Source organism: Leptopilina boulardi, unplaced genomic scaffold (assembly GCF_019393585.1).
Source record: "Leptopilina boulardi isolate dan_hultmark-lab unplaced genomic scaffold, ZJU_Lbou_2.1 LbouV2_287, whole genome shotgun sequence".
Lineage (NCBI taxonomy): Eukaryota > Metazoa > Arthropoda > Insecta > Hymenoptera > Figitidae > Leptopilina > Leptopilina boulardi.
In genome coordinates, this window is record NW_026137848.1 from 1 (window position 1) to 12,165 (window position 12,165).

General features: G+C 27.1%; 3 protein-coding genes across 5 annotated transcripts; 2 read left to right on the forward strand and 1 right to left on the reverse strand.

The window, feature by feature from the left end:
* Window positions 1-11: 11 nt before the first annotated feature.
* On the forward strand, window positions 12-2,891 carry LOC127282179 (uncharacterized). Its single transcript, XM_051306297.1, has 4 exons — window positions 12-423; window positions 1,687-1,867; window positions 1,942-2,158; window positions 2,237-2,891. Exons 2-4 carry the CDS (start codon window positions 1,694-1,696, stop codon window positions 2,740-2,742), a joined length of 897 nt encoding a protein of 298 aa, XP_051162254.1. The 5' UTR covers window positions 12-423; window positions 1,687-1,693; the 3' UTR covers window positions 2,743-2,891.
* Window positions 2,892-3,063: 172 nt separating this feature from the next.
* LOC127282178 (putative nuclease HARBI1) lies at window positions 3,064-10,442 on the reverse strand. Of its 3 annotated transcripts, none has more exons than XM_051306296.1 (4): window positions 9,953-10,437; window positions 3,886-4,182; window positions 3,570-3,778; window positions 3,064-3,483 (listed from the first exon to the last, which is right to left on the reverse strand). In XM_051306296.1, the coding sequence occupies exons 1-4, from the start codon at window positions 10,238-10,240 to the stop codon at window positions 3,195-3,197; spliced, it is 1,083 nt and encodes a 360-aa protein (XP_051162253.1). In that variant the 5' UTR covers window positions 10,241-10,437; the 3' UTR covers window positions 3,064-3,194. The 3 variants fall into 3 exon arrangements, with proteins under 3 accessions (XP_051162253.1, XP_051162250.1, XP_051162252.1); XM_051306293.1 differs by lacking the exon at window positions 9,953-10,437 and adding an exon at window positions 4,705-5,135; XM_051306295.1 differs by lacking the exons at window positions 3,064-3,483; window positions 3,570-3,778; window positions 3,886-4,182 and adding exons at window positions 8,312-8,731; window positions 8,818-9,026; window positions 9,134-9,430 and having other exon boundaries at window positions 9,953-10,442.
* Window positions 6,941-8,145, forward strand: LOC127282180 (uncharacterized). Its single transcript, XM_051306298.1, has 3 exons — window positions 6,941-7,115; window positions 7,190-7,406; window positions 7,485-8,145. The coding sequence occupies exons 1-3, from the start codon at window positions 6,942-6,944 to the stop codon at window positions 7,988-7,990; spliced, it is 897 nt and encodes a 298-aa protein (XP_051162255.1). The 5' UTR covers window position 6,941; the 3' UTR covers window positions 7,991-8,145.
* Window positions 10,443-12,165: the final 1,723 nt, after the last annotated feature.

The window sequence follows — 12,165 nt, forward strand, 5'->3', positions numbered from 1 at the left end:
ATAGTTCCGACTTAAGCAAGGACTTAAGAGTTGCTTGATCAAGATGGTCTTATTCGAATGAGTCGAGCTTAAGACCATATATATTCATAGTCAGAAATAAGCAATTGCTTGGTAAAGGAAATGCAGCTTAAGAATTTCTTGACCAAGCAAATGCTTAAGATGATCTTATTGAACGATCGGCTTTTTCCGTAAATATTCTCTTGAATCCACCAATAAGAAATGGTTTTGAAAATTCGCCTCAATGCGCCAAGGAATATTTATACCTGCGTTGTTTTCAATTTGAGTTTTTCGTTTCAGCGTTTGAACGAACAGTTCATTCTGTTATTATAATTGTTTTTATAGTAAATAATAATTACAAATATAAATATAAATTTTGTGTATAAGGTTAAAAACTGTTTTATTGTGAACAAGTGATTTAATTATGTAAGTATATTTTTAATGTCATTTATAAAATTTTTGTGTGTAATCATTTGAAAAAGTAAATTTGTAAAATATTTTTTTTTATTAAATGTTTGTAATAAAAAACAGTAATAAAACAAAATTCAAAAATATGAACCTGTGAATATATTTAATATTGCTTAAAAGTAAAAATTTTTAATAATCAACGAATGAAATATATTTAAAATTTAATAAATAATGATACATAATAGTGAAATATTCACAATAATTATCAATATATTAACATTAATATTTTTAAAATTAGGCGTACAATTTGTAGAACACAATTTATTTTTCCTTTTTCAATTTAAAAAGACTGGTAATTTTGTTTATATCTTATCTTTATTGTCAGAAAAGTAATGAATTATGAAAATAATAAATAGAAGCAAAGTTGAAAATTTGTTATAAACGAATAAACTTTATTTTGTTCTAAGAAATATAATTTTTCTAAAATAATTTCTTTAAGGTTAAATATATATTTTAATTTTTGAAAGTAAAATCATTCTTACTTCTTACTGCTTTCAATGAGATGAGCAAAATGTATGTAACATCTGGATTTTATTGGGGGTAGGATTAAGTCCCTTAACGCGAGCAATATCTCAATATTTTCAGAAAAAAAGTACCCGCAATAAAAGTAAAAGGATACAAAAATGACTACCTGAAAGGAGAAAAAGTGAAATGTTTTTAATCCTGCTGAAATATATTTAGATAAATTTTTCTCCATTATTAAGATATGGAAAAATTATTTGAAATATTGTTATAGATTTTTAAAAAATTATGTGATTTTAATTTTTAATTATTAAATTTTTTTAATAAAAAAATCTTTTCATTATTATTAAATTTTTTTAAAAAACCAAATTATACAATTTATAAATGCATACAAATTTTTTAATTTTCAAAATTTGTAAAAAATAAAAAAAAAATTAATAACAACTTCTAAAACAATAATTTTTGTCAATTTTCAGAATATATGCGATTAGATGATATAAATGTATACACTTTCGTTTTTAAAAAAGTGCTGTACGCTAAAAAATTTTAATTGTTTATAAACATAAAATAACTACTTTCATACATAAATTCTTTTTTCTTGTAGAAATAAATGTATCCAAATAAATCTTCTTCTTTCAGTCCCTTAAATTATATATTAAAATCAAAAGATAATGGAATATAAAATTTGTAAACAATAAATAATTAAATTATTATAAATAATACTAAATTTTAATACTAATTAATTAAACTTTTTTTTAGTAATAAAATGTCTAAAAAGCATTACACCAATACGGAAAGAAAACTTTTCCTGGAAATTATCAAAAGATTTTCCCATGTTATTGAAAATCGCAAAAGCGATTGTTCCACCTTGAAAGCTAAAGAGGCTGCGTGGAGTGAAATCGAGGAAAAATACAATGGCTCAGTACTTATTGCAGAGCAGGTAAAAATAATTAATTGTGCTAAACAAATTAAATGTTTAAAGTTTGAAATTTCTAAAAAAAATTTTTTTTGCAGAGGTCGGTTAAACAGTTAAAAAAAATGTGGAGCAACATGAAGCTGCAGCAGAGAAATGCTTTAACTCAGGAAAAGCAAGATGTAATGGCAACGGGAAACTTAAATGTTCCAATAAATGTTGCTGAAGTGGACCCAGATATAGCCGCTATAGTTCCTGATTTAATGGCCACTGCGCCATCATATTTTTCATCAAACTTCTCGGAAGATTTAATAAATGGTAATGTATTTTTCGGGTTGTAAGTTTAAAATAGATATACTATTAATAATTTATAATCTAATCATTTTTGTATTTTAGAACGTCGAGAAGCAGTTTTTGATGATGAAGAAGTATCAACAGAGTCCCTCAGAAATGTTGTAACTTCTAATTCTGAGATTCAGGAATCAGAGGTTTCATTCCTTTTGAACACGGCATCTTCTGTGATTGATGTTAAAAAGAGACGTTTTCAAGAAGATGAAATTAATTGTTCACAAACATCGACTCCTTTGTCTGTGAAAAGGAGGTGCATGAGCAAGGAGTCCATGCTCGACTATGAAAAATTGGACATAGTGCGCTCTACAGCAAGTAGTAAAGTAGACAAGCAAAAGCTTGATAAGGAGACGAAAAAGACTGAGCGTTTGTTGAATATAATGAAAAAAGAGGAAGAGCTGCTTTCGTTAAAATTGGAGCACCAAATTAGAAAACAGAAGTTAGAAATGGAGCATTTAAAAAAAATCCACGAATTAGAAATTCGTAAAGCCGAAGCAGAAGCTCAATTGGCGGAAATGCGGTTAACACAGGCAATAGAGCTTACACCATTGTGAATTGAGATGTATTGTTTATGCTTCGAGTTTTTAACTTATGTTATTTTTTTAAAAACCTTATTTCCTATTCTTTTAAATTATTTTATTCCAAAGCTAGTACAATTAACAGTATTAAGTGAACATTTTATATTTTAGTAGACAATTTATTACACAAGATTTTATACTATTTTTAGATTTATTTATATTTAACTATATATTTATACATTCCATTATATTATGAATTATATTTTATTATATCATATTATATTTAATTTTATATTTACATTTAAGATTATTAAACAAATTTTTATTCTGAAGTGAAATGAAGTAAAGCTGTAAAAATATTATCAATGTTATTTATTGTGAAGAAAAGATTTTATTGAAATATGTACATAAAATATTTTAATGTAATGGTTTTTCTTTTTAAAATATGATATTGAAATAAATAATTTTTTATTCCAAATTATTACTTATTATCCATTGAATAAACGGTGAATTAGTAACTGACGTGCGACTTCTCCATCCATATTTATATTTTCTGCATTAGGTACAGGAACTTCTTCATATTCTTGTAAGTCATCATCTTCTAATATGTCATTGAAACGTAATGCCATATTATGCAAAACAGCACATGCAACAACAGTTGTTGTTGAACAAATAAGCTTAGTTGACATTCCCCGTGCCAAACATGGAAATCTTCGCTTCCATACACCAAAAGTTCGCTCAACAATTATTCTCGTTCGTATTTGAATTTCATTATACCTGAAACAATTTAATATTACACAAATGTCAAGTTTTATCTTCAGCAAATTAACTTATATTGATGTGAAAACAATTTAAATACTTACATGATTTCTTCTTCAGTATGAGGATTTCTGAGAGGTGTCATAAGAAAAGGCAAACAGGGATATCCTTTATCACCTACAATAATCCCATCTAATTGTCCTTGAATATAACGCATGTGAATTAACGAATTCTGAAATATACGGCTGTCATGTGCTCTACCTGGCCATTCCGGAACAATGTCGAGAAACTCCATTCGGGGTCCAACAACAGCCTACAAAAAATTGTACAATAATATAAAAACTATTCACAATTTTTGTCAAAAATAAATTTTCTACTAATATTAAAAAAAATCCTCACAGTCATCATTAGTATACCTACTTGTACATTAAGTGAAAAATAACCTTTTCTATTTCTAAACATTTCCTCAATCTGGTTAAACCTTGTGCCGACTAACTTAACGTGAGTGCAATCAATCGCTCCATCAACACGAGGAAGTCCTATTGCTCCATGCCCTCTTCCTAAAACGTTAAACAAACGATGATTCTCATTTCGGGCATCACCAGTTGCTGGTATTTTAATATATAAATTAATGAGACTGGCAAGCAACGTGGCGACACGAAAAACAATTCTTGAGACAGTTGATTGAGAAATCTTCATAGTGTCGGCAAGAACAAGCTGCGAAAATATAACATTAAATAAATTTTTAAATTTTACACTCCTATCACATAAAAGAATATTTATAACTTTCGAAAAAAAATTTGCCAACAAAATTCAACAAGTAGAATTATAGAAAATCTTTTATAGAGTAAAATAATCTATATATTATTTTTAAAAAATTTGATGTAATTTTTAAGAAAAAACACAAAATGTTAATTTTTGTTTTATTATTTAACAATAAATTTTGTTTCAAAATTGTACAAATGTTATTTAAAATTAGATAAAATCAATTTCAAATATATTTTCAGTTCTGTTAAAAACTACTTTTAGCTTTGAGGTTATACTAATAAGTCAAACATATTCAAGTTTAACAAATGTAAAGGTTACAGATTCTTTTTAATTTCTAATAATAAAAGTTACTTATTTTTATTATATAGCGCAAAATCTGTAAAAAAAATTAGAATCGTTGATTTTTCATACAAGGAATATTCTATTTGGAATAGTATATGGGTCTATATATAAATAAAAATTTTAAATTACCTGAAAACTTGAAGTTGCGAAATATCGTAAACAGAGAAGTAGTTGGAGTTGTGGTGCAATGGGTAAACCACGATTATTATGTTTAATTAGCCCTGCCTGTATTTCAGGCAAAATACCAACTAACACAGAATCTTTTGAAAAACGATAACGTCTCTGAAACTCCCACTCATCTATTTCAAAAGGATTTTCCGCATCTCGAATGTATCGTTTTGCACGTCTTATATTGTTCGGACCATCTTCATTATCAATATTATCCTCAATGTCACTTAAATAATCTATTATATCCATAGTTAACACTTTTTTCACTATAAATACACTAATAAGTTATTGCTTAAGTCAACTAAAACGTTGACTTTAAATCATAACCTCATTTCGTTCAAATAAGTTCACCGGTAATGTCAAATAAGAAAATCCTATTTGACTATGAATACTTGGCACTCTTAAGATGGGACTCTGCATCTCAAAATCAAAAGCATTTACTTCTTTAAGCAAATGCTTAAGTTGCGGCTTAAGTCAATCCACAATGAATCTAGGGGCGGTATTCATAGTTCCGACTTAAGCAAGGACTTAAGAGTTGCTTGATCAAGATGGTCTTATTCGAATGAGTCGAGCTTAAGACCATATATATTCATAGTCAGAAATAAGCAATTGCTTGGTAAAGGAAATGCAGCTTAAGAATTTCTTGACCAAGCAAATGCTTAAGATGATCTTATTGAACGATCGGCTTTTTCCGTAAATATTCTCTTGAATCCACCAATAAGAAATGGTTTTGAAAATTCGCCTCAATGCGCCAAGGAATATTTATACCTGCGTTGTTTTCAATTTGAGTTTTTCGTTTCAGCGTTTGAACGAACAGTTCATTCTGTTATTATAATTGTTTTTATAGTAAATAATAATTACAAATATAAATATAAATTTTGTGTATAAGGTTAAAAACTGTTTTATTGTGAACAAGTGATTTAATTATGTAAGTATATTTTTAATGTCATTTATAAAATTTTTGTGTGTAATCATTTGAAAAAGTAAATTTGTAAAATATTTTTTTTTATTAAATGTTTGTAATAAAAAACAGTAATAAAACAAAATTCAAAAATATGAACCTGTGAATATATTTAATATTGCTTAAAAGTAAAAATTTTTAATAATCAACGAATGAAATATATTTAAAATTTAATAAATAATGATACATAATAGTGAAATATTCACAATAATTATCAATATATTAACATTAATATTTTTAAAATTAGGCGTACAATTTGTAGAACACAATTTATTTTTCCTTTTTCAATTTAAAAAGACTGGTAATTTTGTTTATATCTTATCTTTATTGTCAGAAAAGTAATGAATTATGAAAATAATAAATAGAAGCAAAGTTGAAAATTTGTTATAAACGAATAAACTTTATTTTGTTCTAAGAAATATAATTTTTCTAAAATAATTTCTTTAAGGTTAAATATATATTTTAATTTTTGAAAGTAAAATCATTCTTACTTCTTACTGCTTTCAATGAGATGAGCAAAATGTATGTAACATCTGGATTTTATTGGGGGTAGGATTAAGTCCCTTAACGCGAGCAATATCTCAATATTTTCAGAAAAAAAGTACCCGCAATAAAAGTAAAAGGATACAAAAATGACTACCTGAAAGGAGAAAAAGTGAAATGTTTTTAATCCTGCTGAAATATATTTAGATAAATTTTTCTCCATTATTAAGATATGGAAAAATTATTTGAAATATTGTTATAGATTTTTAAAAAATTATGTGATTTTAATTTTTAATTATTAAATTTTTTTAATAAAAAAATCTTTTCATTATTATTAAATTTTTTTAAAAAACCAAATTATACAATTTATAAATGCATACAAATTTTTTAATTTTCAAAATTTGTAAAAAATAAAAAAAAAATTAATAACAACTTCTAAAACAATAATTTTTGTCAATTTTCAGAATATATGCGATTAGATGATATAAATGTATACACTTTCGTTTTTAAAAAAGTGCTGTACGCTAAAAAATTTTAATTGTTTATAAACATAAAATAACTACTTTCATACATAAATTCTTTTTTCTTGTAGAAATAAATGTATCCAAATAAATCTTCTTCTTTCAGTCCCTTAAATTATATATTAAAATCAAAAGATAATGGAATATAAAATTTGTAAACAATAAATAATTAAATTATTATAAATAATACTAAATTTTAATACTAATTAATTAAACTTTTTTTTAGTAATAAAATGTCTAAAAAGCATTACACCAATACGGAAAGAAAACTTTTCCTGGAAATTATCAAAAGATTTTCCCATGTTATTGAAAATCGCAAAAGCGATTGTTCCACCTTGAAAGCTAAAGAGGCTGCGTGGAGTGAAATCGAGGAAAAATACAATGGCTCAGTACTTATTGCAGAGCAGGTAAAAATAATTAATTGTGCTAAACAAATTAAATGTTTAAAGTTTGAAATTTCTAAAAAAAATTTTTTTTGCAGAGGTCGGTTAAACAGTTAAAAAAAATGTGGAGCAACATGAAGCTGCAGCAGAGAAATGCTTTAACTCAGGAAAAGCAAGATGTAATGGCAACGGGAAACTTAAATGTTCCAATAAATGTTGCTGAAGTGGACCCAGATATAGCCGCTATAGTTCCTGATTTAATGGCCACTGCGCCATCATATTTTTCATCAAACTTCTCGGAAGATTTAATAAATGGTAATGTATTTTTCGGGTTGTAAGTTTAAAATAGATATACTATTAATAATTTATAATCTAATCATTTTTGTATTTTAGAACGTCGAGAAGCAGTTTTTGATGATGAAGAAGTATCAACAGAGTCCCTCAGAAATGTTGTAACTTCTAATTCTGAGATTCAGGAATCAGAGGTTTCATTCCTTTTGAACACGGCATCTTCTGTGATTGATGTTAAAAAGAGACGTTTTCAAGAAGATGAAATTAATTGTTCACAAACATCGACTCCTTTGTCTGTGAAAAGGAGGTGCATGAGCAAGGAGTCCATGCTCGACTATGAAAAATTGGACATAGTGCGCTCTACAGCAAGTAGTAAAGTAGACAAGCAAAAGCTTGATAAGGAGACGAAAAAGACTGAGCGTTTGTTGAATATAATGAAAAAAGAGGAAGAGCTGCTTTCGTTAAAATTGGAGCACCAAATTAGAAAACAGAAGTTAGAAATGGAGCATTTAAAAAAAATCCACGAATTAGAAATTCGTAAAGCCGAAGCAGAAGCTCAATTGGCGGAAATGCGGTTAACACAGGCAATAGAGCTTACACCATTGTGAATTGAGATGTATTGTTTATGCTTCGAGTTTTTAACTTATGTTATTTTTTTAAAAACCTTATTTCCTATTCTTTTAAATTATTTTATTCCAAAGCTAGTACAATTAACAGTATTAAGTGAACATTTTATATTTTAGTAGACAATTTATTACACAAGATTTTATACTATTTTTAGATTTATTTATATTTAACTATATATTTATACATTCCATTATATTATGAATTATATTTTATTATATCATATTATATTTAATTTTATATTTACATTTAAGATTATTAAACAAATTTTTATTCTGAAGTGAAATGAAGTAAAGCTGTAAAAATATTATCAATGTTATTTATTGTGAAGAAAAGATTTTATTGAAATATGTACATAAAATATTTTAATGTAATGGTTTTTCTTTTTAAAATATGATATTGAAATAAATAATTTTTTATTCCAAATTATTACTTATTATCCATTGAATAAACGGTGAATTAGTAACTGACGTGCGACTTCTCCATCCATATTTATATTTTCTGCATTAGGTACAGGAACTTCTTCATATTCTTGTAAGTCATCATCTTCTAATATGTCATTGAAACGTAATGCCATATTATGCAAAACAGCACATGCAACAACAGTTGTTGTTGAACAAATAAGCTTAGTTGACATTCCCCGTGCCAAACATGGAAATCTTCGCTTCCATACACCAAAAGTTCGCTCAACAATTATTCTCGTTCGTATTTGAATTTCATTATACCTGAAACAATTTAATATTACACAAATGTCAAGTTTTATCTTCAGCAAATTAACTTATATTGATGTGAAAACAATTTAAATACTTACATGATTTCTTCTTCAGTATGAGGATTTCTGAGAGGTGTCATAAGAAAAGGCAAACAGGGATATCCTTTATCACCTACAATAATCCCATCTAATTGTCCTTGAATATAACGCATGTGAATTAACGAATTCTGAAATATACGGCTGTCATGTGCTCTACCTGGCCATTCCGGAACAATGTCGAGAAACTCCATTCGGGGTCCAACAACAGCCTACAAAAAATTGTACAATAATATAAAAACTATTCACAATTTTTGTCAAAAATAAATTTTCTACTAATATTAAAAAAAATCCTCACAGTCATCATTAGTATACCTACTTGTACATTAAGTGAAAAATAACCTTTTCTATTTCTAAACATTTCCTCAATCTGGTTAAACCTTGTGCCGACTAACTTAACGTGAGTGCAATCAATCGCTCCATCAACACGAGGAAGTCCTATTGCTCCATGCCCTCTTCCTAAAACGTTAAACAAACGATGATTCTCATTTCGGGCATCACCAGTTGCTGGTATTTTAATATATAAATTAATGAGACTGGCAAGCAACGTGGCGACACGAAAAACAATTCTTGAGACAGTTGATTGAGAAATCTTCATAGTGTCGGCAAGAACAAGCTGCGAAAATATAACATTAAATAAATTTTTAAATTTTACACTCCTATCACATAAAAGAATATTTATAACTTTCGAAAAAAAATTTGCCAACAAAATTCAACAAGTAGAATTATAGAAAATCTTTTATAGAGTAAAATAATCTATATATTATTTTTAAAAAATTTGATGTAATTTTTAAGAAAAAACACAAAATGTTAATTTTTGTTTTATTATTTAACAATAAATTTTGTTTCAAAATTGTACAAATGTTATTTAAAATTAGATAAAATCAATTTCAAATATATTTTCAGTTCTGTTAAAAACTACTTTTAGCTTTGAGGTTATACTAATAAGTCAAACATATTCAAGTTTAACAAATGTAAAGGTTACAGATTCTTTTTAATTTCTAATAATAAAAGTTACTTATTTTTATTATATAGCGCAAAATCTGTAAAAAAAATTAGAATCGTTGATTTTTCATACAAGGAATATTCTATTTGGAATAGTATATGGGTCTATATATAAATAAAAATTTTAAATTACCTGAAAACTTGAAGTTGCGAAATATCGTAAACAGAGAAGTAGTTGGAGTTGTGGTGCAATGGGTAAACCACGATTATTATGTTTAATTAGCCCTGCCTGTATTTCAGGCAAAATACCAACTAACACAGAATCTTTTGAAAAACGATAACGTCTCTGAAACTCCCACTCATCTATTTCAAAAGGATTTTCCGCATCTCGAATGTATCGTTTTGCACGTCTTATATTGTTCGGACCATCTTCATTATCAATATTATCCTCAATGTCACTTAAATAATCTATTATATCCATAGTTAACACTTTTTTCACTATAAATACACTAATAAGTTATTGCTTAAGTCAACTAAAACGTTGACTTTAAATCATAACCTCATTTCGTTCAAATAAGTTCACCGGTAATGTCAAATAAGAAAATCCTATTTGACTATGAATACTTGGCACTCTTAAGATGGGACTCTGCATCTCAAAATCAAAAGCATTTACTTCTTTAAGCAAATGCTTAAGTTGCGGCTTAAGTCAATCCACAATGCGCGACTATGAATCTAGGTGTCAGCTTAAGTCGCTGCTTAAGAAATAAGTATCGACTATGAATACCGCCCCAGAGGGCGGTATTCATAGTCGATACTCATTTCTTAAGCAGCGACTTAAGCTGACACCTAGATTCATAGTCGTGCATTGTGGATTGACTTAAGTCGCAACTTAAGCATTTGCTTAAAGAAGTAAATGCTTTGATTTTGAGATGCATAGTCCCATCTTAAGAATGCCAAGTATTCATAGTCAAATAGGATTTTCTTATTTGACATTACCGGTGAACTTATTTGAACGAATTGAGGTTATGATTTAAAGTCAACGTTTTAGTTGACTTAAGCAATAACTTATTAGTGTATTTATAGTGAAAAAAGTGTTAACAATGGATATAATGCATTATTTAAGAGACATTGAGGATGATATTGATAATGAAGATGGTCCAAACAATATAAGACGTGCAAAACGATACATTCGAGATGCGGAAAATTCTTTTGAAATAGATGAGTGAGAGTTTCAGAGACGTTATCGTTTTCACTCCACGCAGCCTCCTTAGCTTTCAAGGAACAATCGCTTTTGCGATTTTCAATAACATGGGCAAAAATTTTGATAGTTTGCAGGAAAAGTTTTCTTTATCCGTATTGGTGTAATGCTTTTTAGACATTTTATTACTACAAAAAGTTTCATTAATTAGTATTAAAATTTAGTATTATTTATAATAATTTAATTATTTATTGTTTACAAATTTTATATTCCATTATATTTTTATTTTAATATATAATTTAAGGGAGTGAGAGTAGCAGATTTATATTTGGATACATTTATTATTTCTACAAGAAAAAAGAATTTATGTATGAAAGTAGTTATTTTATGTTTATAAACAATTAAAATTTTTTAGCGTACAGCACTTTTTTAAAAACGAGAGTATATAAGATAAGATATAAAAAAAATTACCAGTCTTTTTAATTTGAAAAAGAAAAAATAAATTGTGTTCTACAAATTGTACGCCTAATTTTAAAAATATTAATGTTAATATATTGATCATTATTTTGAATATTTCACTATTATGTATCATTATTTATCAAATTTTAAATATATTTCATTCGTTGATTATTAAAAATTTTTACTTTTAAACAACATTAATTATATTCACAGGTTTATATTTTTGAATTTTGTTTTATTACTGTTTTTTATTACAAACATTTAATAAGAAAAATATTTTACAAATTTACTTTTTTCAAATGATTAAACAAAACAATTTTATAAATAACATTAAAAACGCTGAAACGAAAAACTCAAATTGAATACAACGCAAGTATAAATATTCCTTGGCGCATTGAGGCGAATTTTCAAAACCATTTCTTATTGGTGGATTCAAAAGAATATTGACGGAAAAATCCGATCGTTCAATAAGATCATCTTAAGCATTTGCTTGGTCAAGAAATTCTTAAGCTGCATTTCCTTTACCAAGCAATTGCTTATTTTTGACTATGAATATATATGGTCTTAAGCTCGACTCATTCGAATAAGACCGTCTTGATCAAGCAACTCTTAAGTCCTTGCTTAAGTCGGAACTATGAATACCGCCCGTGTCAGCTTAAGTCGCTGCTTAAGAAATAAGTATCGACTATGAATACCGCCCATTATTTCTGGACCGTGAAAATGCGTGAAAAGTCATTTTCACGGCGGGT

Coding starts and splice junctions, on each gene's coding strand:
- LOC127282179 (XM_051306297.1), top strand. CDS start 1,694: ATGTCTAAAAAGCATTACACCAATACGGAAAGAAAACTTTTCCTGGAA. Junction 1,868..1,941: donor CAGTACTTATTGCAGAGCAG/GTAAAAATAATT, acceptor TTTTTTTTGCAG/AGGTCGGTTAAACAGTTAAA. Junction 2,159..2,236: donor CTCGGAAGATTTAATAAATG/GTAATGTATTTT, acceptor TTTGTATTTTAG/AACGTCGAGAAGCAGTTTTT.
- LOC127282180 (XM_051306298.1), top strand. CDS start 6,942: ATGTCTAAAAAGCATTACACCAATACGGAAAGAAAACTTTTCCTGGAA. Junction 7,116..7,189: donor CAGTACTTATTGCAGAGCAG/GTAAAAATAATT, acceptor TTTTTTTTGCAG/AGGTCGGTTAAACAGTTAAA. Junction 7,407..7,484: donor CTCGGAAGATTTAATAAATG/GTAATGTATTTT, acceptor TTTGTATTTTAG/AACGTCGAGAAGCAGTTTTT.
- LOC127282178 (XM_051306296.1), bottom strand. CDS start 10,240: ATGGATATAATAGATTATTTAAGTGACATTGAGGATAATATTGATAAT. Junction 3,779..3,885: donor ATTTTTCACTTAATGTACAA/GTAGGTATACTA, acceptor AATTTTTTGTAG/GCTGTTGTTGGACCCCGAAT. Junction 3,484..3,569: donor CATACTGAAGAAGAAATCAT/GTAAGTATTTAA, acceptor AAATTGTTTCAG/GTATAATGAAATTCAAATAC.